Genomic DNA, 26,244 nt, shown 5'->3' with positions numbered 1-26,244 from the left:
ATCAATTCAATGAATCTGAAAAGATAGCTACAGACAATAGCACGCTAATCGGTTTTGGCATTTGGTTCAACATTTTGCAGCATAGTGTAAATGCCTTAGCAGCTCAACTTGCAGTTTTCAAGCTCGGCACAGCGAATCATGAATACGCCAGGGTGCACACCATTTTCTGTTGCCTACCTTTCGGCGCGCGCAAGCTCGTCGCACGCCTGGGCCTGAGTGTGTGCGTGTGTGAGTGTGTGCGTGAGTGTGTTGGCATGTGTATACAAGTTTGCCTTTTGCTTTGGTTTATTTCTTTTTGAAATTTTCCCTCGCCCACGGCACAAATATATAAAAAAAAATGTTCAACGCTTGGCAACACGAAACAAAGCCAAAAAAACCTTTTCAATTTTCAGCTGGCTTTTTATTTTATAAATTAGAAATTGCTAATATATATATACGAATATAAACACATACATGCGTATGTACAAATGTACTGTAAATATAATTTGTGCCGCACGTGCGTTAAATTTAATGCGGCCCACAAATTGTGGATTCTGCGGCCCGTTGTTAACCCTGCTGGCCCCAGAAGCGACTGAGTCAAACAATTATGTGTTGACTCAATTTGATGTGAAATGCCTGAATACATAACTACTCCCACATATTTGTCTAAATATAGAACTGGTTGACCTGCCTGACGGACTGATTGACTGAGCTAGAGCTGGGAAGGTGAAATACTGGCGGAAGCAAGCTTAGTTTCTGTAAATTCCACACGAAGCCGTGGAAAATGGGTGGAAAACGGATGGGTGAAACTTATTTCATTCATTGGAGAAGTGGTGAAAATTGGGCAACGTTTTGGGCTCAAAAGCATTTTCCAAGATAGCTATAAGAATTTATTTAAATAATATTTAGCTCATTAACAACTGCTGCCTGTAAGTTAGTAATGTTTTATTTTGAGGACCTCAAGAAATGTTTGGAAATTTGCATCTAACTCTTTGGACCGTGTAAAGCCGGGTAATGCCCGACGTGTCTGCCCTTTTTTTGTTTTGATTTCAATTTAAAATTATGCTGTTTTTATTTCATGTGTGTGTTTATATTAACGGATAATTTCTTTTGGTCTATGTTTACGTGTACTTTTTCTTATGTATATAAGGGGTTGGGCTTAGGACGAGGGTCAGCTGAGGAGGGTAGGCATAACTTGCAGCAGGCACCAGGCGCTAAATGGCAATATATTCCAAACACAATTAATTAAGAAATTCAAACGGCAGCCACAAGCCGCCGCTTGGGCATTCATTTTGCTCTAAACAAACTGGCGCTAAGGCTAACAGACTCGCGGACACACACCCACGCACGCGTACACACACACACACACACACACACACACACACACACACACACACACAGACACTTACACACACAGGCGCTTTCACACTCAGGCAGTGGCGACTTTATGCGGCAAAGGGTTAAAAGCATAAAAGCCCGAGGTGTTTAAGCATATTTACACAAAACGTGCATACAGCACACATGTGTGTTAGCATGTGTGTGTGTGTGTGTGTGTGTGTGTGTTAAGCATTCAGACATGTGTGGACTGTTACCCGCTGCTTTGTCCCCTCGCACAAGTGCCTGTGGTTACAGAGTGTGAAATATTTTGCTCTGCCACGTCCTACACACACACACACACACACAGCCCCAGCCAATACACACACACACACACACGCGACTAGTATGTGTTAGTTGTATGTGCGTATATTCTTGTCCGCCGTATCTTATCTGAGGGTCTGCCCAGCAGCTCCTAAATAAACAAGTACGACGCGTTGGTATTTCCTGTATAAAGTTGAATTTCGAGCACAATATGTTTTCGAACAATTCGTATTTGCAGCTCGACGTATACCAAGTTCATAGAAACTAGAGCTCTCTTAGAGCAGATATGAAACTATATAGTATATTGTTGTTGTAGATGTTGTAGTTGTTGGCATTGCTGTGGTTTTTCATTTTATGCAGCGACCTTTTCACCAAGTAAATGGACTCAAATAAAATGGCTCATCTTAAATTAAATCAGGAACGCCTTTGACAATACAACACAACTTCTCATAAATTGTGCAAACATTTGTCTTTGGATGTATTTTTGCAAGCGTTAATTTGAATACGGCTGCAAGACGCAATTTATTATCACCAAATGGCCAATACAAGGAAAAATGTGAATGTAAAATGCTTTAGGGCTCGACTGATTTGCTATATCATATACTAATAATATGATATGAGATAATCCGTGCCCAGGGTCTGGATTTCCTTAAATCATAAATGTATGTGCACAAATATACATACCGTAAAATTCGCGGACGCTTGGTAAGTATATTTCCATCTACATGCGATCAAAATTTATAAATGCCCATCACTAAAAGTAAATGAAATTAAATAAAATGAGAGAGGGCGAGAGAGAGAGATGGAGAGAGAGAAAAAGGCAGAGAGTACAAGAATGTTAGATTAAGAGTTTTATTTGCATTGGGATTAGGTAACATACATGCCTAAATATATATATATTACACACATAAATACATACATAAATACATTCAAAAAGGAAAGTAAACTTACCCGTGTTTGTTATGAAAGCACGTCTTTAATTTTCACAAGGAGCAGGAGGATTTATTTACCAAAACTGTTGCTTTTCCAAAAGTCAACTGAGCTCAGCTTGTCATTGTCTTTCTTATGCGAATTTAAAGTGTAATTATTTACTTTGAAGTTTTTTAAATACGCGATTAATCCCTGCTGTAATCCTATTAAGTACATCTTGTTTGTCTCGAGCACCCTCGACACAATGGTAGAATTGGACAGATGATGGATTAAGCACATATGCAAGTTAAATTCAAGTTTTGATTTTGTTCCGCTTGTGAGGAGTGACTTAGTTCGCTATTGTTTTACCACTTAATTTGGCTTTATTGATTATATGACATTGAGTATAAACTTATGCGCTATATATGTGCACTTAACCCTGGAAGGGCTGAGCGGCCTACTGCGGCAAAGGCTGTCCACCCGTCAAGGCGCCCAGGCTCACCTGCAGGGAGCGCAAAATGCCAATGGGTATCTACGGAAAGTTTGAATATGTGCAAACAATTAAGTGGACATTTACACAGTAGACGACGACGGGAGCTCAAGTTACTCACCTCAAGTGCGTTGCCCACAACTCCTTGGGCCTGCGGCGCAATGACGTGGCCTTCGACACCCTGCGGCCTCTGGCTGGCGACCTTTGCGTACTTGCGCGTTTGCACCACCTTGGCCTCACTCTTGGGCGTCGCCTGTGTGTGCAAAAACAAAATATATTTATATATAGCGACAACGAAAAAATTGCCAATTCATGCTGGCTATGAAAATAAATGGCAGGCAAAAAACATGGCTAATAAAACCAAAAGCTAAATAAATGCCAGAAATTAAATTTCGCTGCCACCAAAACTAAACGAACAAAACACAAACAAGTCGATTGCAACCGACTGCGTAATACTCGTTCACAGCTTGATAGAATTCTGAAAATGGACTATCCGATAAATGTATATGTTTGGGAGTATCTTTTGGGCAAGTTATGTTCTAATGAAAGTCCTATTCCAGGAGAGCCGAAATATATTGAAGAAAAAGTTGATAATATGAATTTTAAGCTGAAGCACAACAAATTCAGTAGATGCCAATAATCTGGCATTAAATTTGTTCCTAAGTAGAAATGCTGCTACTTTTTGGTCTGTTTCCAGACCTTATCTTAAGTTGAATTCAGACAAACGGGCGGGCATCGCAGAAATCCAATATACTCTCTTTAAACTCTGTGAACGAGCATAATAATCAGAATGTAAAATACATGCAAAAATTATTGAAAATATTTCAACAAGTTGGAGCAGCAGCTGCTGGCGCGCCAGAAGGATACAAAAAAATAAAAATAAATATCCAAAATAAAAAGTGCCCACAAAACGTTTTAAATAAATTTACAGCATAAAGTGGTCAAATATTTTGACCCAAAAGCGAAAGTTGCAACCAAAAGCCAAAAGCTGTTGCTTCTGGCCATTTTCCATATCTAAATGCTGTCTGCTGTTTGCTGGACAGTGGGTGTTGTGTGGGTGTGTGTGTGTGTGTGTGTGTGTGTGTGTGTGTGTATATACGTGTGCATATGTCTGTTTGTGTGCGTGTGCTGTTGGCTTTCTCTGCCACCCAACGCCTGTGTCTGCGTTTGTTTGCGCTGCTCTCGTGGCTATTTTGACAGTTTGTTACCTTCGCCGACTCGTCAGAGTGTGACTTTTGGTGCTCCCCTTGTGGCTGCAGCTGCTCCTGATCCTCTTCGACGAACACCTGCGTTCTGTAAACGGTGCGCTGCCTTTGACGTGGGCGTTTCACACGTAGGCGTGGTCGCTTCACAATTATTAGAGGCGTCGGCTCCTGTCTATTCAGTTCGACCTCTGCGGCTGGCAGAGCTGCAGCGGTCTGAACATGATTTTCATTGATTTGAGTGGTCGTACTGTGGTCTGACTGAACATGGATAGATTAGGGAGGGTTCAACACACAACCAGACACACACACACACACACACACACACATACATTTCGATTTGTGTGCTGTTGGCATTCAACACGAGCTTAAATTAAATATAACATACGCAAACACATTCCGGCACACAGTATTGCCGCGCTGAGCATTGGCTTTTGGCTAAAATATGCCTTTAAGCCATATTTAATAAGTGAAATATATTCCATTAAAAATATCAAATATAGTCGAATATAGTTAAGGCCGTCAAAGCTGTCAGACACCATTTGTTAATTAGCATAACGCTAATTTTTTAGCAATTTCTATGGGCCCAAACAAATATTGGATATCTTGATGAAATATCTCCAGCAAATCAAGCTAACTGGTTGATTCTCTAAAATAAAAATAAATATGTCTCTATCTATATAACATTTGGCAAATATTAGCTGGAATCTGGCAAGTTTAGAGTTCTGAAATCTTTAGAGTTTTACACACTTCTATAGACCCTGCAATTATTATATATATGAGATATTTTTCAGGCATATTGTCGACCATTTCACAGTGCTTTTATGTTCTTTTTCTTAATAAAAACCAGATGGTAAAATGGAAAAATAAAAACGGATGTCTAAGCATATGCTGATGTGTTAATATTGACTCATTGAATCGCTTGCAAATTTGTTTCAATTTTTAATATTATAAAAGCCCTGCCAGTCAATGATGACATTGCATATTATGCAACAATATTCTAAACAATATCTAGACGATGTAGGTGTTTCATACGGCGGCATTAACAAGCTTATATTCAAAATCTTCTGCATTAACTTACATGTTGTGCAATCAGCGAATATTTTTTGGGCGGCTTGACCTTCTGGATATGGCTGGGCGCCGTTGGCAGTACTGGAGGCAAAACGTCAGCAGCCGGTGGACCAGAGGTCACATGTTGTGGACTGACTTGTGCGGAATGGATGGATACCTTGCCGGGAACGTGCGCCTCGGACCCAATATAGCCGCGCTCGCCTACGCTACCGCCGAGCAGGGCGCTGGCACCGACGTCATCGTTGGCCTGAGCCGCTGCGTATGCACCGCCAGCCGTGCGTCCTACGAATGTGTTGGATTAAAATGTGTAAATCAAAATCAAATTAATAAATGCGTTGTATTACCGTTAAGACCGCCACCAATACCAGCTGCGGCACGCGATCCCCAAGGGGTGCCCGCCGAGGCGCTGAGTCCGCCGTGGGCTGCGTTGCCTGTCAGCAAGCCGCCGAGTCCGGCATCTGCATGGTAGCCGGCGAAATTAACGCCCACCTTGCCATCGCGCAGTGTAATCAGCTGTGGGACGAATATACGATACAGATTAGAGAGATGAGCTGAGTGTGGTGCAGTGAGTTGGCCAAAGTTAGTTATACATGGCGTATACTTAATGCTATTGAAAGTTGCGCTCATTGTTTAGGCACGCCGAAACTTTGTACACAAGATGCCGGCGCCATTTTTTACAAATAGTAAAAGTTTTTGCGTCCAAAAACTTTGACTGAGCACCTGCAGATATTACTGCAAAAGGTACAGGTGGGCAACAAGTTTATACACATAATAATCCCGGGCTACCGGGCAGTGTGCGGTGCCGACTGCTTCCTGCCCCAAAGAACTAGTAGCCAAAAAGCTTCAATCAATTTAAATTAGGTTTGCTAACTTTCTTAAAAATGACTGAAATACGAACGAGATTCGATTGAACACCTGCGTTTGCGGAGCAAAATATCAATGAGACCTGCTCTTAAATCATAAATTTCAATTTGAGCGGAACTTCTGTTCCTCAAATATGATTTATACGATTTGAATGGTAGTTTTAAGTCTTCCAATAGTAAGTTTGTTCAATTGAAGTTTAGTTTTCGAAAAACATAAATCAATTTTATCAGTTATTTATATGTGAAGAGTGAGTAATAGATTCCTCTGAGAGCCTTTCATTAATTGATTATGTTACTTTTCTTAAAATGTTCCAACTTCTTATCATTTTAGAAAGAACAAAGCAAAATAATAGAATTGTGTTAGGCAGCAGCTATTGTTCTTTAGTCTTATTTATTTTTAATTCTGCAGCTGAGTAAGGTGTTGACCTCTTTTCAGCTCAAGATAGGACGAGCTGGCCAGCACAAATGGGACCTATGCATGGGTTCATGGCAATTATATATGCATTTTGTGGGAATCCGAAATATCTTCCTTTATGACCAAAAATAATGCTCCCTAACATGACACAATAATGTAATGTAATGTTTGCTGAAGAGCATTGTTATGATTTAATATGTCTAATAAGTAGGGCCAACCTTATATTTTCCTCAAAATAATGACATTGATTGGATGTCTATATGAATAAAGTGTCAATATTCTATGCCCCAATATCTGTTCCTCATCTTATCTACTAGTCTATACATTTCGTCATAAATTTTTCCTCTCTCTCTGCAGCGTAGGCCCAAAATTCCGATTTCCCAATGCCATATGTGTACCTGTGTGGGCTGTTCCCTTTGTAAACGTACACATTACATGTTTCAAAATAAATTTTAAATATTTGCACAGTTTTCAGTTGTTGTTTCATATTTGATCAGCTTAAACCGTTAACATTTACGTAAATGGGAGCGCTACCGACACACAAATCTATATCAAAGTAAATGATAAGCTGATAAGCGTCAGTCGCAACTCGAGTCGCGAGCGAGTTTTTAATGTGTCAGTATAGCATATAATGGTTATGAATGCAGACTGCCTTGTGGAGAACGCCGGCTGCACAAGACTCAAAACAAACAACAGCCTCAGCAAATGATATTATCAGAGTTGACAGACGGAGCGGAGCGCGCGTTAAAAGAAAACAATGTGCAATAAATGAGGCACGACTGCTGCCAGCCAAGAGAGAGCGGTAAAACAATAAAAAACAAAAGCGAAAAAAAAAAACGTGCAACTGATAAGCAATTTGAAGGTAGACAAAGCGACAATATTTAACCTGGTCACCTGGAGGCGAATCATTTGAGTTTCACACCTAGCGCGTTGCACGAATCTGTCAGAGCGGAGGCAACTGAGTCTCTGTGTCTGCGTGGGTGTGTTTGTGTATGTGTGCCTGTGCCACCTGTCGTCATGTTGACACACACAACGCTGCTTATCAAGCGCAGCAGCCAGTTGCTGCCACTTCTACTGCTGCTGCAGCTGCTGTTGGCGGCATTGCGCTGTGATGGCGCCACGGTCACCTGGGGGCAGGTAAACAAATACGCCAGCACGCTGCATGCACAAGATGTTTACCTCGCGGATGCGAATGTGAATGTCACGGATGTTGTATATGGCACACAGGTAAGCGTAATAAACATGTGTCCACACAGCATGGAAATATGTATGTTATACTACATCCACTTGTTCACACACAGAATCCCGAAGCTGTCGATGCCTATACGATTACGGCGGTCCACGCCTACGATATGACGCCGCCCGAGGGCGATGGCGGGCGGGCGCAACTTTTGGGTGGCGGTGTGGGCCAACAGTATGCCACGGTGCGTTTCCAGCGGCACAGATCCGTGCCCGTGTTGCACTATCAATTGGTCATTTATGGTGTCGAATTGTGAACGCGTCACAGGTGACAGCTGAGGTGAGTATTTGCCACTCTACCATATTTCCCATCTCATTTGCACTCTCCCATCTCCATTTAGCTCACACGGACTGACGTTCTGTGTACTTTGCTGCTGCTGTGTGTTTTATTAACAATTTTGTTGTTTTTTTTTTTTTGTGTGTCTCACAACTTAATTAACTTCTAATTAAAGTTGGAATTCGAAATTTAACATTGTGCGACGTCTTGACAGAAGCCGCGGATGCTGCTGTTGCAGCTACTCGTAATGAGATGCAAATGCGCCCACTCACAACCAACCCACACCCACCCACACAGCCTTACCCACAAAAGCATCCTCCCATCCGCACACACACTCACACACACACACACCTACACAGACAGCCGCTTAGCGGTTTGGTTTGCAGGCGTAAGTCGCTTTAAGCGCCTGATAAATGCAGCTTAATTCGAAAACTACCTCCCTACCTCCCCCAGCAGCCCCACTTAAACTACAATATGCACGTAAGAGGCTTTAGGCCGATTAAGAAATAATATATCTATAGTTGTGAGCAATCGCATCATTCAAGAGCTGATTTTGCGCTTTGCTTTTACCTGTTCGACTTCAATCAGGGCAATTTCCATCTGCCGAATGGCTGTTTTTATGCCTACAACTTCATAAAGTATTCATATATGTCATTAGTGACTGTGACTAGTAAGTCTATATGCATTCAATTAATCCACTTTTACGTAAAAGCTAAGCCCCAATAGATATTAATTGAATGACTCACACGTGCGTTAGTTTATGCACGGTAATCAAAACAAAACAATTGCGTTTTCTATAGAAAATAATTAATTGCTTGATCAGAGAGTTTTATTAGAGTTTAAGCAAAACTACCATTTTATCTGATTAGAATAAACAAATATTGTATTATTAATATTGTCTTTGGCCTTTAAACATCATATTAGGGCTGCAAACTACGATAATTTTATCGATAAAAATCGTTATTTTTTAATAAAATACTTTTGCAATATTTATTTAGTTTAATTGATAATGAACATATTATTTATAATCAAAACAAAAATCCTGAATTCTTGCGATTCGATACTTTAGGTTAGTTAAGCGCTAATAATTCCGCCTGACAACGATATAAAAACCGATTTATTCAGTTAAGTATCTAATTTTCGAAATTATCAAAAACAGATTTTAAGCTGTGAAATTTTTAAATTAATCTACCTAAACAATTGTTCAATTTGTTGGTTTTTTCTTCTGCTGTTTTTCAAATCTTCATTTATATTCTTGTTATTTTATTAATTATTATTGTTAAATTTTTATCATTAAAGGTATAATTTTTATTATATAAATTATATATATTTAAAAAATTCTAATTTAAATTCAGCTGTTTTTATGATTGTCATTTTTAATAATTGTTTGTCTTATAAAAATGAAAAATATTACAAAATTTCAATATAATTTTTCCATCCCTCAACAGCTCATTGTTGCGTCGCTATCAGGTTTATATATCACAAATGCCTTCACGAGTCATAAATAAATTTTGATAACCTTTGCACTGTGTACAAATGCACTGACATTGTTTTTATCTAGTTTACTTATCTCACTTTATAACCGTCTAATATATGCTATTCTTTTGTGTTGATCTGGAAAACCTGTTTAATATTCCCCTCAAAACAATGCAAAAGATGACAGTCACATCTAACTCCCAAAAGCTTCTTTGAAAAGTTAGCAATATATGCCTTTAAGCCATATTTAATAAGTGAATTATATTCCATTAAAAATATCAAATATAGTCGAATATAGTTAAAGCCGTCAAAGCTGTCAGACACCATTTGTTAATTAGCATAACGCTAATTTTTTAGTAATTTATATGGGCCCAAACAAATGTTGGATATCTTGATGAAATATCTCCAGCAAATCAAGCTAACTGGTTGATTCTCTAAAATAAAAATAAATATGTCTCTATCTATACAACATTTGGCAAATATTAGCTGGAATCTGGCAAGTTTAGAGTTTTGATATCTTTAGAGTTTTACACACTTCTATAGACCCTGCAATTATTATATATATGAGATATTTTTCAGGCATATTGTCGACCATTTCACAGTGCTTTTATGTTCCTTTTCTTAATAAAAACCAGATGGTAAAATGGAAAAATAAAAACGGATGTCTAAGCATATGCTGATGTTGTGTTAATATTGACTCATTGAATCGCTTGCAAATTTGTTTCAATTTTTAATATTATAAAAGCCCTGCCAGTCAATGATGACATTGCATATTATGCAACAATATTCTAAACAATATCCAGACGATGTAGGTGTTTCATACGGCGGCATTAACAAGCTTATATTCAAAATCTTCTGCATTAACTTACATGTTGTGCAATCAGCGAATATTTTTTGGGCGGCTTGACCTTCTGGATATGGCTGGGCGCCGTTGGCAGTACTGGAGGCAAATCGTCAGCAGCCGGTGGACCAGAGGTCACATGTTGTGGACTGACTTGTGCGGAATGGATGGATACCTTGCCGGGAACGTGCGCCTCGGAGCCGATATAGCCGCGCTCGCCTACGCTACCGCCGAGCAGGGCGCTGGCACCGACGTCATCGTTGGCCTGAGCCGCTGCATATGCACCGCCAGCCGTGCGTCCTACGAATGTGTTGGATTAAAATGTGTAAATCAAAATCAAATTAATAAATGCGTTGTATTACCGTTAAGACCGCCACCAATACCAGCTGCGGCACGCGATCCCCAAGGGGTGCCCGCCGAGGCGCTGAGTCCGCCGTGGGCTGCGTTGCCTGTCAGCAAGCCGCCGAGTCCGGCATCTGCATGGTAGCCGGCGAAATTAACGTCCACCTTGCCATCGCGCAGTGTAATCAGCTGTGGGACGAAGATACGATACAGATTAGAGAGATGAGCTGAGTGTGGTGCAGTGAGTTGGCCAAAGTTAGTTATACATGGCGTATACTTAATGCTATTGAAAGTTGCGCTCATTGTTTAGGCACGCCGAAACTTTGTACACAAGATGCCGGCGCCATTTTTTACAAATAGTAAAAGTTTTTGAGTCCAAAAACTTTGACTGAACACCTGCAGATATTACTGCAAAAGGTACAGGTGGGCAACAAGTTTATACACATAATAATCCCGGGCTACCGGGCAGTGTGCGGTGCCGACTGCTTCCTGCCCCAAAGAACTAGTAGCCAAAAAGCTTCAATCAATTTAAATTAGGTTTGCTAACTTTCTTAAAAATGACTGAAATACGAACGAGATTCGATTGAACACCTGCGTTTGCGGAGCAAAATATCAATGAGACCTGCTCTTAAATCATAAATTTCAATTTGAGCGGAACTTCTGTTCCTCAAATATGATTTATACGATTTGAATGGTAGTTTTAAGTCTTCCAATAGTAAGTTTGTTCAATTGAAGTTTAGTTTTCGAAAAACATAAATCAATTTTATCAGTTATTTATATGTGAAGAGTGAGTAATAGAAGGCCTCTGAGAGCCTTTCATTAATTGTTAATGTTACTTTTCTTTGAATGTTCCAACTTCTTATCATTTTAGAAAGAACAAAGCAAAATAATAGAATTGTGTTAGGCGGCAGCTATTGTTCTTTAGTCTTATTTATTTTTAATTCTGCAGCTGAGTAAGGTGTTGACCTCTTTTCAGCTCAAGATAGGACGAGCTGGCCAGCACAAATGGGACCTATGCATGGGTTCATGGCAATTATATATGCATTTTGTGGGAATCCGAAATATCTTCCTTTATGACCAAAAATAATGCTCCCTAACATGACACAATAATGTAATGTAATGTTTGCTGAAGAGCATTGTTATGATTTAATATGTCTAATAAGTAGGGCCAACCTTATATTTTCCTCAAAATAATGACATTGATTGGATGTCTATATGAATAAAGTGTCAATATTCTATGCCCCAATATCTGTTCCTCATCTTATCTACTAGTCTATACATTTCGTCATAAATTTTTCCTCTCTCTCTGCAGCGTAGGCCCAAAATTCCGATTTCCCAATGCCATATGTGTACCTGTGTGGGCTGTTCCCTTTGTAAACGTACACATTACATGTTTCAAAATAAATTTTAAATATTTGCACAGTTTTCAGTTGTTATTTCATATTTGATCAGCTTAAACCGTTAACATTTACGTAAATGGGAGCGCTACCGACACACAAATCTATATCAAAGTAAATGATAAGCTGATAAGCGTCAGTCGCAACTCGAGTCGCGAGCGAGTTTTTAATGTGTCAGTATAGCATATAATGGTTATGAATGCAGACTGCCTTGTGGAGAACGCCGGCTGCACAAGACTCAAAACAAACAACAGCCTCAGCAAATGATATTATCAGAGTTGACAGACGGAGCGGAGCGCGCGTTAAAAGAAAACAATGTGCAATAAATGAGGCACGACTGCTGCCAGCCAAGAGAGAGCGGTAAAACAATAAAAAACAAAAGCGAAAAAAAAAAACGTGCAACTGATAAGCAATTTGAAGGTAGACAAAGCGACAATATTTAACCTGGTCACCTGGAGGCGAATCATTTGAGTTTCACACCTAGCGCGTTGCACGAATCTGTCAGAGCGGAGGCAACTGAGTCTCTGTGTCTGCGTGGGTGTGTTTGTGTATGTGTGCCTGTGCCACCTGTCGTCATGTTGACACACACAACGCTGCTTATCAAGCGCAGCAGCCAGTTGCTGCCACTTCTACTGCTGCTGCAGCTGCTGTTGGCGGCATTGCGCTGTGATGGCGCCACGGTCACCTGGGGGCAGGTAAACAAATACGCCAGCACGCTGCATGCACAAGATGTTTACCTCGCGGATGCGAATGTGAATGTCACGGATGTTGTATATGGCACACAGGTAAGCGTAATAAACATGTGTCCACACAGCATGGAAATATGTATGTTATACTACATCCACTTGTTCACACACAGAATCCCGAAGCTGTCGATGCCTATACGATTACGGCGGTCCACGCCTACGATATGACGCCGCCCGAGGGCGATGGCGGGCGGGCGCTACTTTTGGGTGGCGGTGTGGGCCAACAGTATGCCACGGTGCGTTTCCAGCGGCACAGATCCGTGCCCGTGTTGCACTATCAATTGGTCATTTATGGTGTCGAATTGTGAACGCGTCACAGGTGACAGCTGAGGTGAGTATTTGCCACTCTACCATATTTCCCATCTCATTTGCACTCTCCCATCTCCATTTAGCTCACACGCACTGACGTTCTGTGTACTTTGCTGCTGCTGTGTGTTTTATTAACAATTTTGTTGTTTTTTTTTTTTTTTTTGTGTGTCTCACAACTTAATTAACTTCTAATTAAAGTTGGAATTCGACGCAGTCGGCTTCCTGCTCGGCGACAGACAGTTGCTAACTAAATTATAATAATTTCATAATTAAGAGCATGAGTTGCGCTTATTAGGATGAAAAATGTGAAAATTGCATTATAAGTTACACACAAACACACGCATGCACACACACACGCACGCACACATACGGGCTGACGACACGTCGAAATTTAACATTGTGCGACGTCTTGACAGAAGCCGCGGATGCTGCTGTTGCAGCTACTCGTAATGAGATGCAAATGCGCCCACTCACAACCAACCCACACCCACCCACACAGCCTTACCCACAAAAGCATCCTCCCATCCGCACACACACTCACACACACACACACCTACACAGACAGCCGCTTAGCGGTTTGGTTTGCAGGCGTAAGTCGCTTTAAGCGCCTGATAAATGCAGCTTAATTCGAAAACTACCTCCCTACCTCCCCCAGCAGCCCCACTTAAAGTACAATATGCACGTAAGAGGCTTTAGGCCGATTAAGAAATAATATATCTATAGTTGTGAGCAATCGCATCATTCAAGAGCTGATTTTGCGCTTTACTTTTACCTGTTCGACTTCAATCAGGGCAATTTCCATCTGCCGAATGGCTGTTTTTATGCCTACAACTTCATAAAGTATTCATATATGTCATTAGTGACTGTGACTAGTAAGTCTATATGCATTCAATTAATCCACTTTTACGTAAAAGCTAAGCCCCAATAGATATTAATTGAATGACTCACACGTGCGTTAGTTTATGCACGGTAATCAAAACAAAACAATTGCGTTTTCTATAGAAAATAATTAATTGCTTGATCAGAGAGTTTTATTAGAGTTTAAGCAAAACTACCATTTTATCTGATTAGAATAAACAAATATTGTATTATTAATATTGTCTTTGGCCTTTAAACATCATATTAGGGCTGCAAACTACGATAATTTTATCGATAAAAATCGTTATTTTTTAATAAAATACTTTTGCAATATTTATTTAGTTTAATTGATAATGAACATATTATTTATAATCAAAACAAAAATCCTGAATTCTTGCGATTCGATACTTTAGGTTAGTTAAGCGCTAATAATTCCGCCTGACAACGATATAAAAACCGATTTATTCAGTTAAGTATCTAATTTTCGAAATTATCAAAAACAGATTTTAAGCTGTGAAATTTTTAAATTAATCTACCTAAACAATTGTTCAATTTGTTGGTTTTTTCTTCTGCTGTTTTTCAAATCTTCATTTATATTCTTGTTATTTTATTAATTATTATTGTTAAATTTTTATCATTAAAGGTATAATTTTTATTATATAAATTATATATATTTAAAAAATTCTAATTTAAATTCAGCTGTTTTTATGATTGTCATTTTTAATAATTGTTTGTCTTATAAAAATGAAAAATATTACAAAATTTCAATATAATTTTTCCATCCCTCAACAGCTCATTGTTGCGTCGCTATCAGGTTTATATATCACAAATGCCTTCACGAGTCATAAATAAATTTTGATAACCTTTGCACTGTGTACAAATGCACTGACATTGTTTTTATCTAGTTTACTTATCTCACTTTATAACCGTCTAATATATGCTATTCTTTTGTGTTGATCTGGAAAACCTGTTTAATATTCCCCTCAAAACAATGCAAAAGATGACAGTCACATCTAACTCCCAAAAGCTTCTTTGAAAAGTTAGCAATATACTTCTAAAATTTATGAAACTAATTCGCCATTCGCCATTGTTCCGCGAAACGTTCAAAAGAAAGAACCCAACTGTGCTTGGGGCTGAAGTCAGCTGAACAACAAAAGGACATCTTATTTATAGGAACTATTTGAACCGCTGCATTAAATTGAAAACATTTATTTGGCATTATGTGAAGAGCTGTTTGTGCTTTGTTAGCTTGTTAAATATTTGCACGAATTCATTGAATTTTGCTGTGGCTCGGCAAGTGAGTTGATAACTTGAGTGTGTTGCTTGTAAATGTCTATATTTGCACTTTATTTACGGAGCTGACAGAATTTGTTGATAAACATCGGAGCGTCAATTCTTTGAATGCTGCCAAAACATAAACATTCGACCCGAACGGGACATTGTGTTGTGCTAATTTACGCTGCAGATTGCAGATTGCAGCGGTCCTAAGGCCACAGACAATGCTTAAAGTAACTCGGGTCTTGACCTATAATAATTTTCCACAGCCAACTCTTTGTGACTTGCTGCCGCAAAGTATTTGGCCCCAAAATAAAGCGCTTAGAGTATTTGCATGAATTTACCATGAAAGCTGAGCCAAAATTATAACTCTGGCTGCAACCCTTTACAAAAAAGACCATTACGCGGCCCTTAATTTCAATTTCAATTGTGTACAATTCCCACGACACACACACACCACAATTTAGTGGCTGTGGCTTTGTATATATATATATATATATATATTTATTTTTGGGTTGTTTTTCTCTCTTTTTTTTTTTTGCTGGCCGCCTAACAAATGCAAATTTCATGCATGCGTTGATTAAAATCTAAATTCTAGTCGCCCGCCAGCGCCGTGCCCGTAAACAAATAGAAATAAACCCAAGCTGCAGAGATTTTCAAGTTGCGGTCGCCGCCGCGCAAAGTGCCCAAAATTGTTACGGCTTGCGGCAGCCCCGAAAACTTTGGCTCGACGACATCCGGCGAGCAACAAAAAAAAAAAACTGGACCTAAAAAAAACTGCAGCAGACAAACAAAGAGTGCGGCGCGAAGATACGCCCAGCACCTAAACACCCCGCGGGCTAACATGTTTTACAACTTGCCGGCGAGGTCGTCCGCAACGGGCCACGTTTGGCCTTTTGCCACCTGAGCGCCCCTTGACAGGCGGCACGGCCCGGATGCAGCCAGCACCCAAAAACTGACAGGACACGCGACAGCATGGCTGCTATGCGGACAAGTGTTTTACACACACACACACACACACACACACACACACAAACATGCCTACACATGCATGCATGTTGTCTTGCAGTGAAAATATGCGCCGCATTTGGCGGGGGCTTGCACAATGCGGCGTATGCGTAATTAGCTAAAAATTGCTAAGAACGTGGCCACTGGGTGCAACCGACTGCTTAATGCTCGTTCAGAGTCCCGCCAAATAAATAAAGAGGTAACGATTCTGCCTATATGATATAAAATTGTGTGAGTTACAAATTAATGCTATTTGTCCCTGTGAGTGTAGCCTTATAACTCTTTGCACTTAACATGACAATTAACTCCTTTTCAGACTGATCAGTCTCATTCTCTAACATGAACTTGTTGAAAATGTATAAAAAGGTTGGAAAGGAATCCTGCAATCGTATGTAACATGCAGAAGAACGCTTCACGTAACCCTTATGGCAATTGGATAAGTGACTCTAGTCATGTCCGCCTGTCTTCATTTCCTGTATTCCATAAGTACCTGGCCTGAAATATAGATTGTACTTTCAGCGATTGCACGAAAAGATTGAGTCTATTTTCAATTATCGAGTTTCCACGAAATCATTAGGAAACGATTTCGACATCCTGTTTATGATCATATAACTGAGCTTATAAGAGTTGAAGACAACATACTTTGGTATGTAGAATATCTTGGAGTATACACAGCCCCGCAAGTATCAGTTAGAAGCTTCTTATTTCATAAAGATCGGACTATAAGCTGCAAAGTTAATCAGAGCAGCAAACAAACGAGCGTGCAGACACGCCATATTAGAGTTCGTCCAAGTGTATAATTACCCTCCATTTGTGATTGTCTCAAAGCCATATCAGATTGCACATAGGCTGGTTGAAAGTTCAAGGTAGCCGCTGTTATTAAAATGATATATGTATAATCGTTAGCTCCGGCCAAGGAGTGAAATCAACAGACACACACACACACACACACACACATACACACATGAACGATGCTCGAACTACACTTGCACACACTAGTCGTGCTTGTGGGTTAATGAGTTACCCGCGCGGCGCTTTAATGTTCAAAAGTAATTACCGCTTGCGTCTTGGTATGCAATTACACGAACTGCTGAATAGCCATATAGTAGAATTCTCCATTGCCGCATTTAATAGCCGGTGCATTGCGCAACAATTTAATATGCCCAAAATCCACACATTGCCTAACCAACTCCCACCGCCCACCTCCCATTGTCCAGACCTCGCCAAATGGCGCAAATCAAGAGCTGGTCCCGTTATCGTTTGAATGTGCAGCAAACCGCAAATGAAATCAACACCCAGTATTTGTGCTTGCGTTGACCCTTGACCCTCGTGCAACATTGGCAATCAGTTTGATTGTTCAAGTTTATGCCGAAGCCCTATTTGAGAATTTGTCATTCAGCTATTATTAGGTAAATCCATTGTATTTGATTTTAATGCTGTTCTTCAACAATCACACTATGTATGGCTTTTATTGATACAATTTATCTTTAAAACAAATATAGTCTGATCCATTTCAGAGTAAACTAGTCTAGTCTAGAATCTATATCTGAGTTGGCCGAGATGTTTAGCACTCTAATCAACATTCGATTGTCATATTAAAAAGTTTGAAAAGCCAAAATCTTTTAAAAATAATGTTTTTATATGAAAATATGCCTGACAGCTGCCACATATTTGCAAGGGTATAAAATTCGTCAAGAGCCTTAAAGTTAGGCTAATTTGTCTTATGAAATGATAAAAAATGTTTGAGTGTCCTTCATTGAAGTAGAATGTGCAGACTTAAGGCAAATAACCAAGTGTATGATAATATAATGATATATATTTTTTTTCATAGCAAATTCTTGAAAAGCTCTACCGCATATACCCTCTATTTGATTGTGAGTGTGCATGTTTATTTGCACTGGCCAATCTTTGCACAGTTGTAAATAAATAAAACAATTTGAGGTCTCGCGTTTGATGGGCCGCGTATGCGTACGTTCCATGGAAAATAATTGAAATATTTGCATTTTGCAAACGGACCGACCAAAATTGCTACAAGAATTAACCACAAAATGGTTTTGTTGCCCAAGGCTGGGCCCATGCCGGTCGAAGTTGTTGCAAGAGTTAGCTATAAAGTTGGTTAGCTTGATCACAAAGTTCGCAGCACATAGTACACAGCACACATGAGTGCGTAGTTATGAAAGGTGTTTTCGAAGTACAAACAAGAATATACAACTTTATGCTTTATACTTAGTGGCTAGTTGGTAAAAACTCACCTGTGCCGGGGCCAGTGCGGCTTGCAGCAGCAGCAGCAGGCAAACTGCTCCGAGTTGGGCAAACATTTTGCGGCTGAAAAACAGGTGAAACAAAATTAATTTCTTGCTTGGCCAACAGCTGCCAAACAGCCCAAAGCCGTGAGCTCTCTATTCTGCGTTGCAAGAGAAGCTTGCAAAAAAACAAAAGACTCGTCTGTTTTGGTATGCGAAACGCGTCCACCACCCGGCCGGACAGTCGAGAATGTGAATTCTTCAAGCCAGTCAAGCCCAGCACAGAGGCGTAGTCGGGCCAAAACCAGCTGGGAAACAACTCGTTGGGCGTGCCAGCTTCTTCATACACATAGCATCTGCTTATTATGTAGAAATGTTCTGTCAATTTGTACCTGTACACTTGTTGTTTTTATTTATTTTTTTTTTGAACTGGCTTTGCCTTTAATTTGAGCTTGCTTCTGCTTCTTGCACTTTAATAAATCTCAGACTCGAAAGAAACCCGTCCACTCGCGTCGCGTTGCCGTTTAGCACTGAGTCCGACTCTGAGTCAGAGTCTGGGTCTGAGTCTGGGTCTGTGTCTGTGTCTAAGTCTGAGCTGGGCTTAAACTTGAAACGCGTAATGGAAATTGCCTGCGAGACGGGAACTACTCGGGCTACTGGCTACTGGAATTGGATGTATGCTGAACTGGATTTGAGTCGCAATTAAAATGCAAACATCTGTTTATATAGGAATTTATTCGTTCAATGTCTTTTGCATATTTATAATGGACAAATAGAATAGCTGAACAGTGCGCGAGATAAGCGCGAATCTGATGAAAGTCTATACAAAATGTTGTATGTATATTAAGAAAGCAGGGGCTATTTTTGACACGCCGAATATTCAATACCCTAGTAGAAATTTGTAGATGTAGCGTGAGCTTGGTATGCCAAGTTTGGTGAAATTAACTTGAAAACAGAACACTTTTCATGCTCAATTCCGAGCCACTTTGTCTGATATTGATAGAACTTGGATTATGTGCAAAGAGCATAGGGAGACAAGTAAATCGCGAGCTTGGTCAATATTTCAGATAATCCGAAAAGTTGTTCATACCAGAAACTTATAATCGAACTTAATTATGGAAACGATATAGTGATATAGTGGTTCGATCCGGTTTCATGGCAAAGTTAAGCTACCCTCTACAAGTGTATATCTCTCTGTGTATATATGAACTCTTGCATTTAGCTGTGGTGTGCAATTGCGCATACGCCCCAGTGGCAAGTATTTAAGTGCTGGCAACCGGTTCCGAGTATTGCATTAACTATTAACTCCATTTCATCACTTGAGCCGTGGAGTGTAGCTTTTATTTCGCTTCGAGCCAGTTGTTTCGTTCAATGTTTGGCAATGATGCAAGGCCGCTGGCTGCAGTTGACCATAAAGTCGCGGCTGAGTTTCCATTACGGTCGCATTGAAGTTATTCGACTGGCGAATGTGGCATGGAAACGCACTTTTATGCGTCACTATGGATTAAAATGTGCACTGCATGCGGTTGAACTGGCCGCAGACTTCACGCACTGCACTTTGAGCTTTTGCCACAAATGCCATGCCACAGAATCAAATGCCAAATGCCAAATACCAAAAGCCGCATGGCCATTGGCCATTTAACTTTGAAGCTGCTGTGGGCCTTTTTTTTTGAAGCTGGTGAAACGCTTCTTTTATTCTTTCTTGTCCTAATAAGCGCTCATTAAATATTCAAATGACAGCGGCATGACTCTGGACAGGCATTTGGGCAAATGTATTTGGCTTTTGTTCGATTCGTTTGGCCACGGAGGCACGTGCTTGATAAATTTAAATGCGTGAACGAATTCAAATGGCCAGAAAAAAAGGGACGCATTCAGCGAAATAATTAAATACGCTAGATTTGGCGGCAGTCAATGCCTTTTTAATGGTCAGCAAAGGCTCAATCGGCGTGCATGACGGACTCTTCCTTGAATTGTTCACAGCCATTTGAATTAAACTCTATTTTACAATATTAATTCCAGTTATTTGCCACGCGTCTCTAAACCGAACCTAATGAAATTTAATCATTAGTCTGTGACATTGGGAAATTACTAAACTCGTTCGCTAATTGATTGTCGTCCCGCACAAACATATCAAGTATACGCATTTTATATATTTACTTACATACATGGATCATTAGAACGCCAAGCTGTTGTTTAAACCGAAATCGTCAGCTGAATGATGTTTGATTAAAACCAGTTTACATCAGTATTTAAGCAGGTTGAAGAATTTGTAAGCTGGAAAAATGGAAAAAGGATTTTTAAATTTATTTTTATGATTTGATTTCAATTGCTTCAAAAAAGCCTAATAATATTTTTGCTCATATCTATTTTATGCTCAAATTCAAACACCGTTTCTTAGTTTTGTGAACAAAAATTCTAGATAAAATGTTAAAGTTCAGTATCATAAACGAATACAAAAATAATCTTGTCAATTGTCAGACATATATTTCCCAGAATTACTAGCTACATTTTAATTTGGTTAACTTTTGTTTAAATGCTTTTGAAATGCTTTGATCTCTTAGGTGTCATTTAAATTTTTTAAATATTGTATATATATTTCCTAGAATTATTAAATTTATAAATAAAATACTTGAGAGACTTTCTATTAATGGTCGTTTAAAGACCTTTAAACTATGGCAATGTTTTAATCTTTTTGGTGTTATTTAAAATTGCTTTCCAGGAAATCTTTAAACATTGATTTCTCAATGACTGACGCCCCGCTGATATGGCCAGGCGGCGGCTGTTGACATTTTTGCAGGCGCACTTTGTTTTGTTTTTGTTTTCTTCAGTGTAAAAGCTGCTGGCATTTTTGTGCGACGCTCGAAAGTGTGCTCCACTTTGCGCCCGACATTTTTCCATGAATTAATTATACAACACAAAACCGTTGCCCATTTTCAGGCTGCACACATAAAACCAACAAAAAAAATGATGGTCACCATTTTCTATTGAATCATCGGCAGACGCTTTAAATTTAGAAAATATATATTTTGATTGAATTATAAAACCTCAAACTTTCTTTAAAATGATTTGTTATTTAAATTCACGTGTGCCCGGGGAAATTGGAAGCCTACTTTTGGGAGTTTTACATAAATTTAAGCACAAGTTTGTTGTACAGTGTTTTTTTGGAACTAATTGTTTGAGTAACAACAATTAGAAGAGGAAAAAACTTTGACAACAATCAAGACAGACGCATAAGAATATGTGTTAAAATATTTTCGCAATGAGCTCGAGTACTGAAAATTAATGTTATACATATATTTTGTATTTTTTTTCTGAGTGTTATATAAATACAATAAAATACGACTTACAACAATTTTACATATATCACAAATTCAAAACTAAAAACGACAACATTTATGAACTAACAATATAAAGACGCACGCACACTGACACATGCACACATGCAAAAACAATAAAACAATCACAAACACTTACTGTTTTAACTAAACTAAATAATAGAAATGCCCATTTAACACACAACACTGAGAAACGTGTGCGTCTTGCCCTTGCTTGGCCAAAGGTCGATGTTGAATTACAAACTAATTACGAACAATGTAAACGTAAATGTAAATGTCAAGCGGCTTGTTTCTGTTTTCTTTTTTTTTTTTCTTTTCTCTGTTTCAACTACGCCAGCTCTTCGCGCATTTGCTGGCGCTTAGCTGAGCCCGTTGATGCTGTTGTTGTTGTTGCTGCTGAGAGCCTAAAGTTGCCGGGCATAGCGACTGGATGGGCCGCCGGCAGGCGCAGTGGTGCGTCCGCCTCTATGGCCACCGATTTTTGCATCTCATCCGGTGCCGGCGCCTGCCGATAGCTGCCCGTGAGGCGACCCACCAGATTGTTGACGGCGCGCAAAGTGGAAATTGGTATCTGCAGCAAATGCAAAGCGGGCTAGTTAGGCATCGATTAGTAAATTGCTGTCTGCAGCAAAGGCGCTGCGGGCTTTCACATAGATTATGGATGTGCGCACACTTACCTCGAAAATGCTGTCAATTAATGGCCGCAGGCTAAAGAACGGATAGCTCGGTTCCGCGGCATTGGCACCTCCGACCGCACCGCTACTGCTTCCACCGCCACCAGCCAAATTGCCCAGCATCAGCGCCGCATTCTGCTGTATGCTGTTGCCACCGCCGACTGCGGACTGGGGACGCTCGTAGTGGGCATATTCCTGACTAGGATAGAGCAGCATATTCTGTACGGGCATCGGCTGCAGCAGAGTCTGCAAGGAATCAACAGTAGATATTTAAAAAAGCGTATCAAAAGTTGGCTAAGAGCGAGCTCTTTAATAAGCCGCAAGTGTATACATTTTTTTTTTGTATTAGATACTTATTTAAATATTCAACTTAGTCTAAATATTTAACACTTTACAAAAAAATAATGGAAATTGAGTTGATTGTTCAATGTTTATAAGAGGCTTTAAGCGCGTCAAAATCCAAATTTAAATAAATTACATTAATTTGTTATAATATTTTTAAACTGTTTATTGAAATATAAGACTGTTAGAAATAAGTGGATGCATTTAGTAGAGAAATCTGTTTGTTGCATTGCGTTTTCACTTATTGTGATAATTAATTTGATTAGCGTCATCAGAAATATAATTATAATTATTGCTTATGCATATCTGTTATTTTTTTTTAATATTTCAGGAGTTGGAATATCTGAGAAATAACCAGTTCAAATAATAAATTTCAATACTCATTCTCTACTCCCTACCACAATTCTCTCAATAAATATTTAATGGGCGCTAAAAAATATGCAACAGAAAGTTTTAAAGTTTGGAAGCTCTAAACGCAGCAATTGGTTGGCAATAAAGCTTTTGTATTAGCCCACTGCCGAAGTCGCATGTCTATGCGACTATTTAGTGTTAAGCAAGAAGCAGATACCCTTACTTTAGTGTTAGTTAAAATTTTGATTAGGCGTCGCTTACTTACATCGTTGATGAGCACCAGCTCGTTGCGTTGTCCTCTCGCATAGCCGGTGACGCGTGTAAATTCGGTGACCAGGTGCGTCATGACCACCAGCAGCACAAACCAGACAAAACGGTCCATGGCTGTGATAATTATCTGCAAGAATAAAAAAGGGGAACAGCTTGATTAAATGCATACTCATGCATTAGAAACTAATGCAATCAAACGTACATCGTTGTCAAATGTCATTGGCGGCATTTAAATTGTTTATTTATATTTGGCAGCTGGCACATTGATCTTGCAATTAAATGTGAAACCAGAGTCTGGCAATTTGCAATTAACGAAAACAACTAAACTCAAAGTCAAGTTGATGCAGTAGTGTCCAATCCGATCGCAACTCTCCGACTGAAACGCCGATCACGTTCTCAGCCAGCTAAATGGTTTTGCGCCCATGGATTCATCGGCAGCAATTGTGCCCCCCCATCGAGTATTCGAGTTTGGTTTCACAAAACAGCTTCAAAGCAGTCGCAGAATTTTCAGCTGCTGCGGCTGCTGGGGCTGCTGCGACTGTTGCGGCTGAGATTCTAAAATGTGGATTAGCACAAGGCCAGCTTGCCGCGTGGCGTTTTGCCAGGCGTAACCAGTTTTTCATGTGCTTCGAGCAGTGCGAGCAGTTTTTCCATTGGCCGCGCATTTTCCGTCCGTTTAAGTCCGTTTTGAAAGCTGTCACAGCCCGCCAGCAGAAAGCTTGGCCAAGGCGAGGGGCCAAGTGGCGTATGCGTAATTTTTGAAGGCAGCAGGCAACCAGTTTATTTGCCACCCACTAGCGTGCAAGTTCAAAGGTCAACGCAATGCCAGCTAATAAAATACATTTTTAAAATACACACATATCTGTGTGTCCCGCATCAAATGCGACACTTGAATGACTCCGCCTCGTTTTGTATATCTCTGCGTTTCCTTTGATTGCAATCAAAGCTACAAAAACCTTCAAAAGTCTGTTGGGGCAGCGACTTTACATTGTTGGCCCACGCTGAGCCCAGCCCGGCGATTGTAAGTGTGCCAAGTCTAATTGTACAATTGTACAATTGTTGTGATTGTCTTTTCGTACTCATCTTGGCTTTGGCGCTTTAAGATTCTGCCGCAGCCTTGACATGGATTGTCGGCAAGGCGCAACAATAACAATAAAGCATCGTGTTACGGGGTAATTAAATAAATAATTAAGCAAATGCTGACTCTAGCCATGACCCTTGTCAAAAGGAGAAGGCTGCTGCTTCAGCGGGTTAAAAAGATTCTCTTGGCTCATTTTTTGTGCGCAAAACAAAATGCAAAAACTAAAAAATGCAAAACAAAAACCAAAAAAACGTCAGAGCCCAAATTGTAGCTAACAAAAACATTGAACAGTTAAATGCTGAAAATATTAACATTCGTTTAGGAAATGCATAAATCAAGAAAACTGTGATTCACCCAAGCGTCAACGTTTGAGCAGGCCAAAAAAGACGACAACACAGTCAAATTTTTGCAGGCGGCTGCAACCGACTGCCGAATACTCCCATCAAATTTATAATTATTTTTAGCGACTTTTTCGACTTAGAGGGTGGCAATATTACAAATTTACAGCCTGTATTAGCAATTGCAACAGACGGCCATAAACTAATATACCCGTTGGCGCGTTTTCAGCGAGAGTAATAAGCAGGCAATAAAATTGGCATAAATATGCGGGCCTTAAACTAACTTAAGTTAGCTGCTAGACTGGGCGTGGTTTTTAGACAGTGGGATTGCTTTTTGTTTTTACAATTTGTACACCCCTCGAAAAGGGTCAAAATAAATGGTATAAGGGTTACGTGCAAATTTATGTCACAGGCATCTTATTCCAGACAACATAAATTACATATTTACACATATGTATTTTTAATATCTGTCTGCCTGTTTGCCTGAATGCAACGAGCTCACAGATAAGAAAAGCTAAGAAATTTCGATTGTCAGATAAGGTTGGTTTGTCAAAGCTCTATAGTCCGAATATTTAGTATTTAGTATATTCGTATAAAACAGACACATTCATATTTTAAATACTCATCTTTTCCCTGAAACTTACTTATTTGTATAATAATGGCAATTTAGCGCCCGGTACAGGGTGTTTGCTAGTCGCGCTCTGGCGTGCACTTTTACTTGTTGATTTATTATTATTTTGTATGCACATTTTAAGTGGACTAACAAAATTGTAATTTTGCCTGTTTTCATTATGTTTTTGGGTATACAATTGAAAAAACTGACCAAAAAAGGTCAGCAAATACGTTGTCAATGTCAGAAAACATAAACCTGAACTCTTTGCAAGCCAAATCAAAAACAGATATTCCCGATGGGCTTTTCCATTTGATTGCAAAATGTGTATTTTTGCTTAGGTATATTATCAATAAATAATGGAAAATAATGGAGCCCATTCAGTTGGCAATACAAATGTTAAGTTCTGTTAAATGCAGTTGTCTGTCTTTTATGTATGTCCTTGATATTGCAAATAGTTTTGTTTCATGTAATTAGGAACCTTTTGTTAACAGAGCATTGTCCAAGGCAACTGTATGTATAAATGTGTATATATATTTTTTGATTTATATGCAAAGCTTTTGGTTGGGACACGAAAGCCCCTACAAATGCATTTTTGCTTAAATTCCATTTGCATAGCAAAAATGTCTGTGAAAGAAATAACCCAAATGAAGCTGTGCAGCTCT

At 39.5% G+C, this 26,244-nt stretch overlaps 4 protein-coding genes across 13 annotated transcripts in view; 2 read left to right on the top strand and 2 right to left on the bottom strand.

Moving 5' to 3' along the window:
• Positions 1-2,886: 2,886 nt before the first annotated feature.
• Positions 2,887-19,283, bottom strand: LOC6626899 (uncharacterized PE-PGRS family protein PE_PGRS10). Of its 3 annotated transcripts, XM_015173582.3 has the most exons (9): positions 18,971-19,283; positions 18,588-18,660; positions 10,763-10,931; positions 10,429-10,700; positions 5,634-5,802; positions 5,300-5,571; positions 4,225-4,479; positions 3,138-3,269; positions 2,887-3,058 (listed from the first exon to the last, which is right to left on the bottom strand). In XM_015173582.3, exons 2-9 carry the CDS (start codon positions 18,651-18,653, stop codon positions 2,984-2,986), a joined length of 1,410 nt encoding a protein of 469 aa, XP_015029068.2. In that variant the 5' UTR covers positions 18,654-18,660; positions 18,971-19,283; the 3' UTR covers positions 2,887-2,983. The 3 variants fall into 3 exon arrangements, with proteins under 3 accessions (XP_015029068.2, XP_032292319.1, XP_070065695.1); XM_032436428.2 differs by lacking the exon at positions 4,225-4,479 and having other exon boundaries at positions 18,971-19,280; XM_070209594.1 differs by lacking the exons at positions 10,429-10,700; positions 10,763-10,931.
• Positions 7,201-9,344, top strand: LOC6626900 (uncharacterized). 3 transcript variants are annotated; one of them, XM_002050786.4, is made up of 4 exons: positions 7,201-7,369; positions 7,434-7,794; positions 7,869-8,086; positions 8,148-9,344. In XM_002050786.4, exons 2-3 carry the CDS (start codon positions 7,585-7,587, stop codon positions 8,061-8,063), a joined length of 405 nt encoding a protein of 134 aa, XP_002050822.1. In that variant the 5' UTR covers positions 7,201-7,369; positions 7,434-7,584; the 3' UTR covers positions 8,064-8,086; positions 8,148-9,344. The 3 variants fall into 3 exon arrangements, with proteins under 3 accessions (XP_002050822.1, XP_015030139.1, XP_015030138.1); XM_015174653.3 differs by having other exon boundaries at positions 7,430-7,794; XM_015174652.3 differs by having other exon boundaries at positions 7,201-7,794.
• Positions 12,331-13,446, top strand: LOC6626960 (uncharacterized). Of its 3 annotated transcripts, none has more exons than XM_032436433.2 (4): positions 12,331-12,499; positions 12,564-12,924; positions 12,999-13,216; positions 13,278-13,446. In XM_032436433.2, exons 2-3 carry the CDS (start codon positions 12,715-12,717, stop codon positions 13,191-13,193), a joined length of 405 nt encoding a protein of 134 aa, XP_032292324.1. In that variant the 5' UTR covers positions 12,331-12,499; positions 12,564-12,714; the 3' UTR covers positions 13,194-13,216; positions 13,278-13,446. The 3 variants fall into 3 exon arrangements, with proteins under 3 accessions (XP_032292324.1, XP_002050824.1, XP_015030140.1); XM_002050788.4 differs by having other exon boundaries at positions 12,560-12,924; XM_015174654.3 differs by having other exon boundaries at positions 12,331-12,924.
• Positions 19,284-21,857: 2,574 nt separating the features above from the next.
• Positions 21,858-26,244, bottom strand: part of LOC6626961 (uncharacterized) — a 129,656-nt gene continuing 125,269 nt past the window's right edge. For 3 of the 4 annotated variants that reach the window (XM_015173579.3, XM_015173578.3, XM_015173581.3), the window contains 3 exons: positions 23,546-23,677; positions 22,591-22,833; positions 21,858-22,484 (listed from right to left, as the gene is read on the bottom strand). In XM_015173579.3, the coding sequence (XP_015029065.1) occupies positions 22,242-22,484; positions 22,591-22,833; positions 23,546-23,677 (618 nt within the window). In that variant the 3' untranslated portion in view covers positions 21,858-22,241. Of the gene's footprint in view, positions 22,485-22,590; positions 22,834-23,545; positions 23,678-23,752; positions 23,900-26,244 lie in introns of those variants that run through there. The other variant, XM_002050789.4, reaches the window with a different exon arrangement.

Source organism: Drosophila virilis, chromosome 5 (genome assembly GCF_030788295.1).
Source record: "Drosophila virilis strain 15010-1051.87 chromosome 5, Dvir_AGI_RSII-ME, whole genome shotgun sequence".
In the NCBI taxonomy this organism is placed as follows: domain Eukaryota; kingdom Metazoa; phylum Arthropoda; class Insecta; order Diptera; family Drosophilidae; genus Drosophila; species Drosophila virilis.
This window is presented reverse-complemented; position numbering and strand designations above follow the sequence as displayed.

Bases quoted from the DNA above. Each gene is read 5' to 3' on its own strand.
- LOC6626900 (XM_002050786.4), top strand. From the start codon at position 7,585: ATGTTGACACACACAACGCTGCTTATCAAGCGCAGCAGCCAGTTGCTG. The intron at 7,795-7,868 runs GTAAGCGTAATA...GTTCACACACAG, and splicing joins ATGTTGTATATGGCACACAG to AATCCCGAAGCTGTCGATGC.
- LOC6626960 (XM_032436433.2), top strand. From the start codon at position 12,715: ATGTTGACACACACAACGCTGCTTATCAAGCGCAGCAGCCAGTTGCTG. The intron at 12,925-12,998 runs GTAAGCGTAATA...GTTCACACACAG, and splicing joins ATGTTGTATATGGCACACAG to AATCCCGAAGCTGTCGATGC.
- LOC6626899 (XM_015173582.3), bottom strand. From the start codon at position 18,653: ATGTTTGCCCAACTCGGAGCAGTTTGCCTGCTGCTGCTGCTGCAAGCC. The intron at 5,572-5,633 runs GTAATACAACGC...ACACATTCGTAG, and splicing joins TATTGGTGGCGGTCTTAACG to GACGCACGGCTGGCGGTGCA. The intron at 3,059-3,137 runs GTGAGTAACTTG...AACTTTCCGTAG, and splicing joins TTGTGGGCAACGCACTTGAG to ATACCCATTGGCATTTTGCG.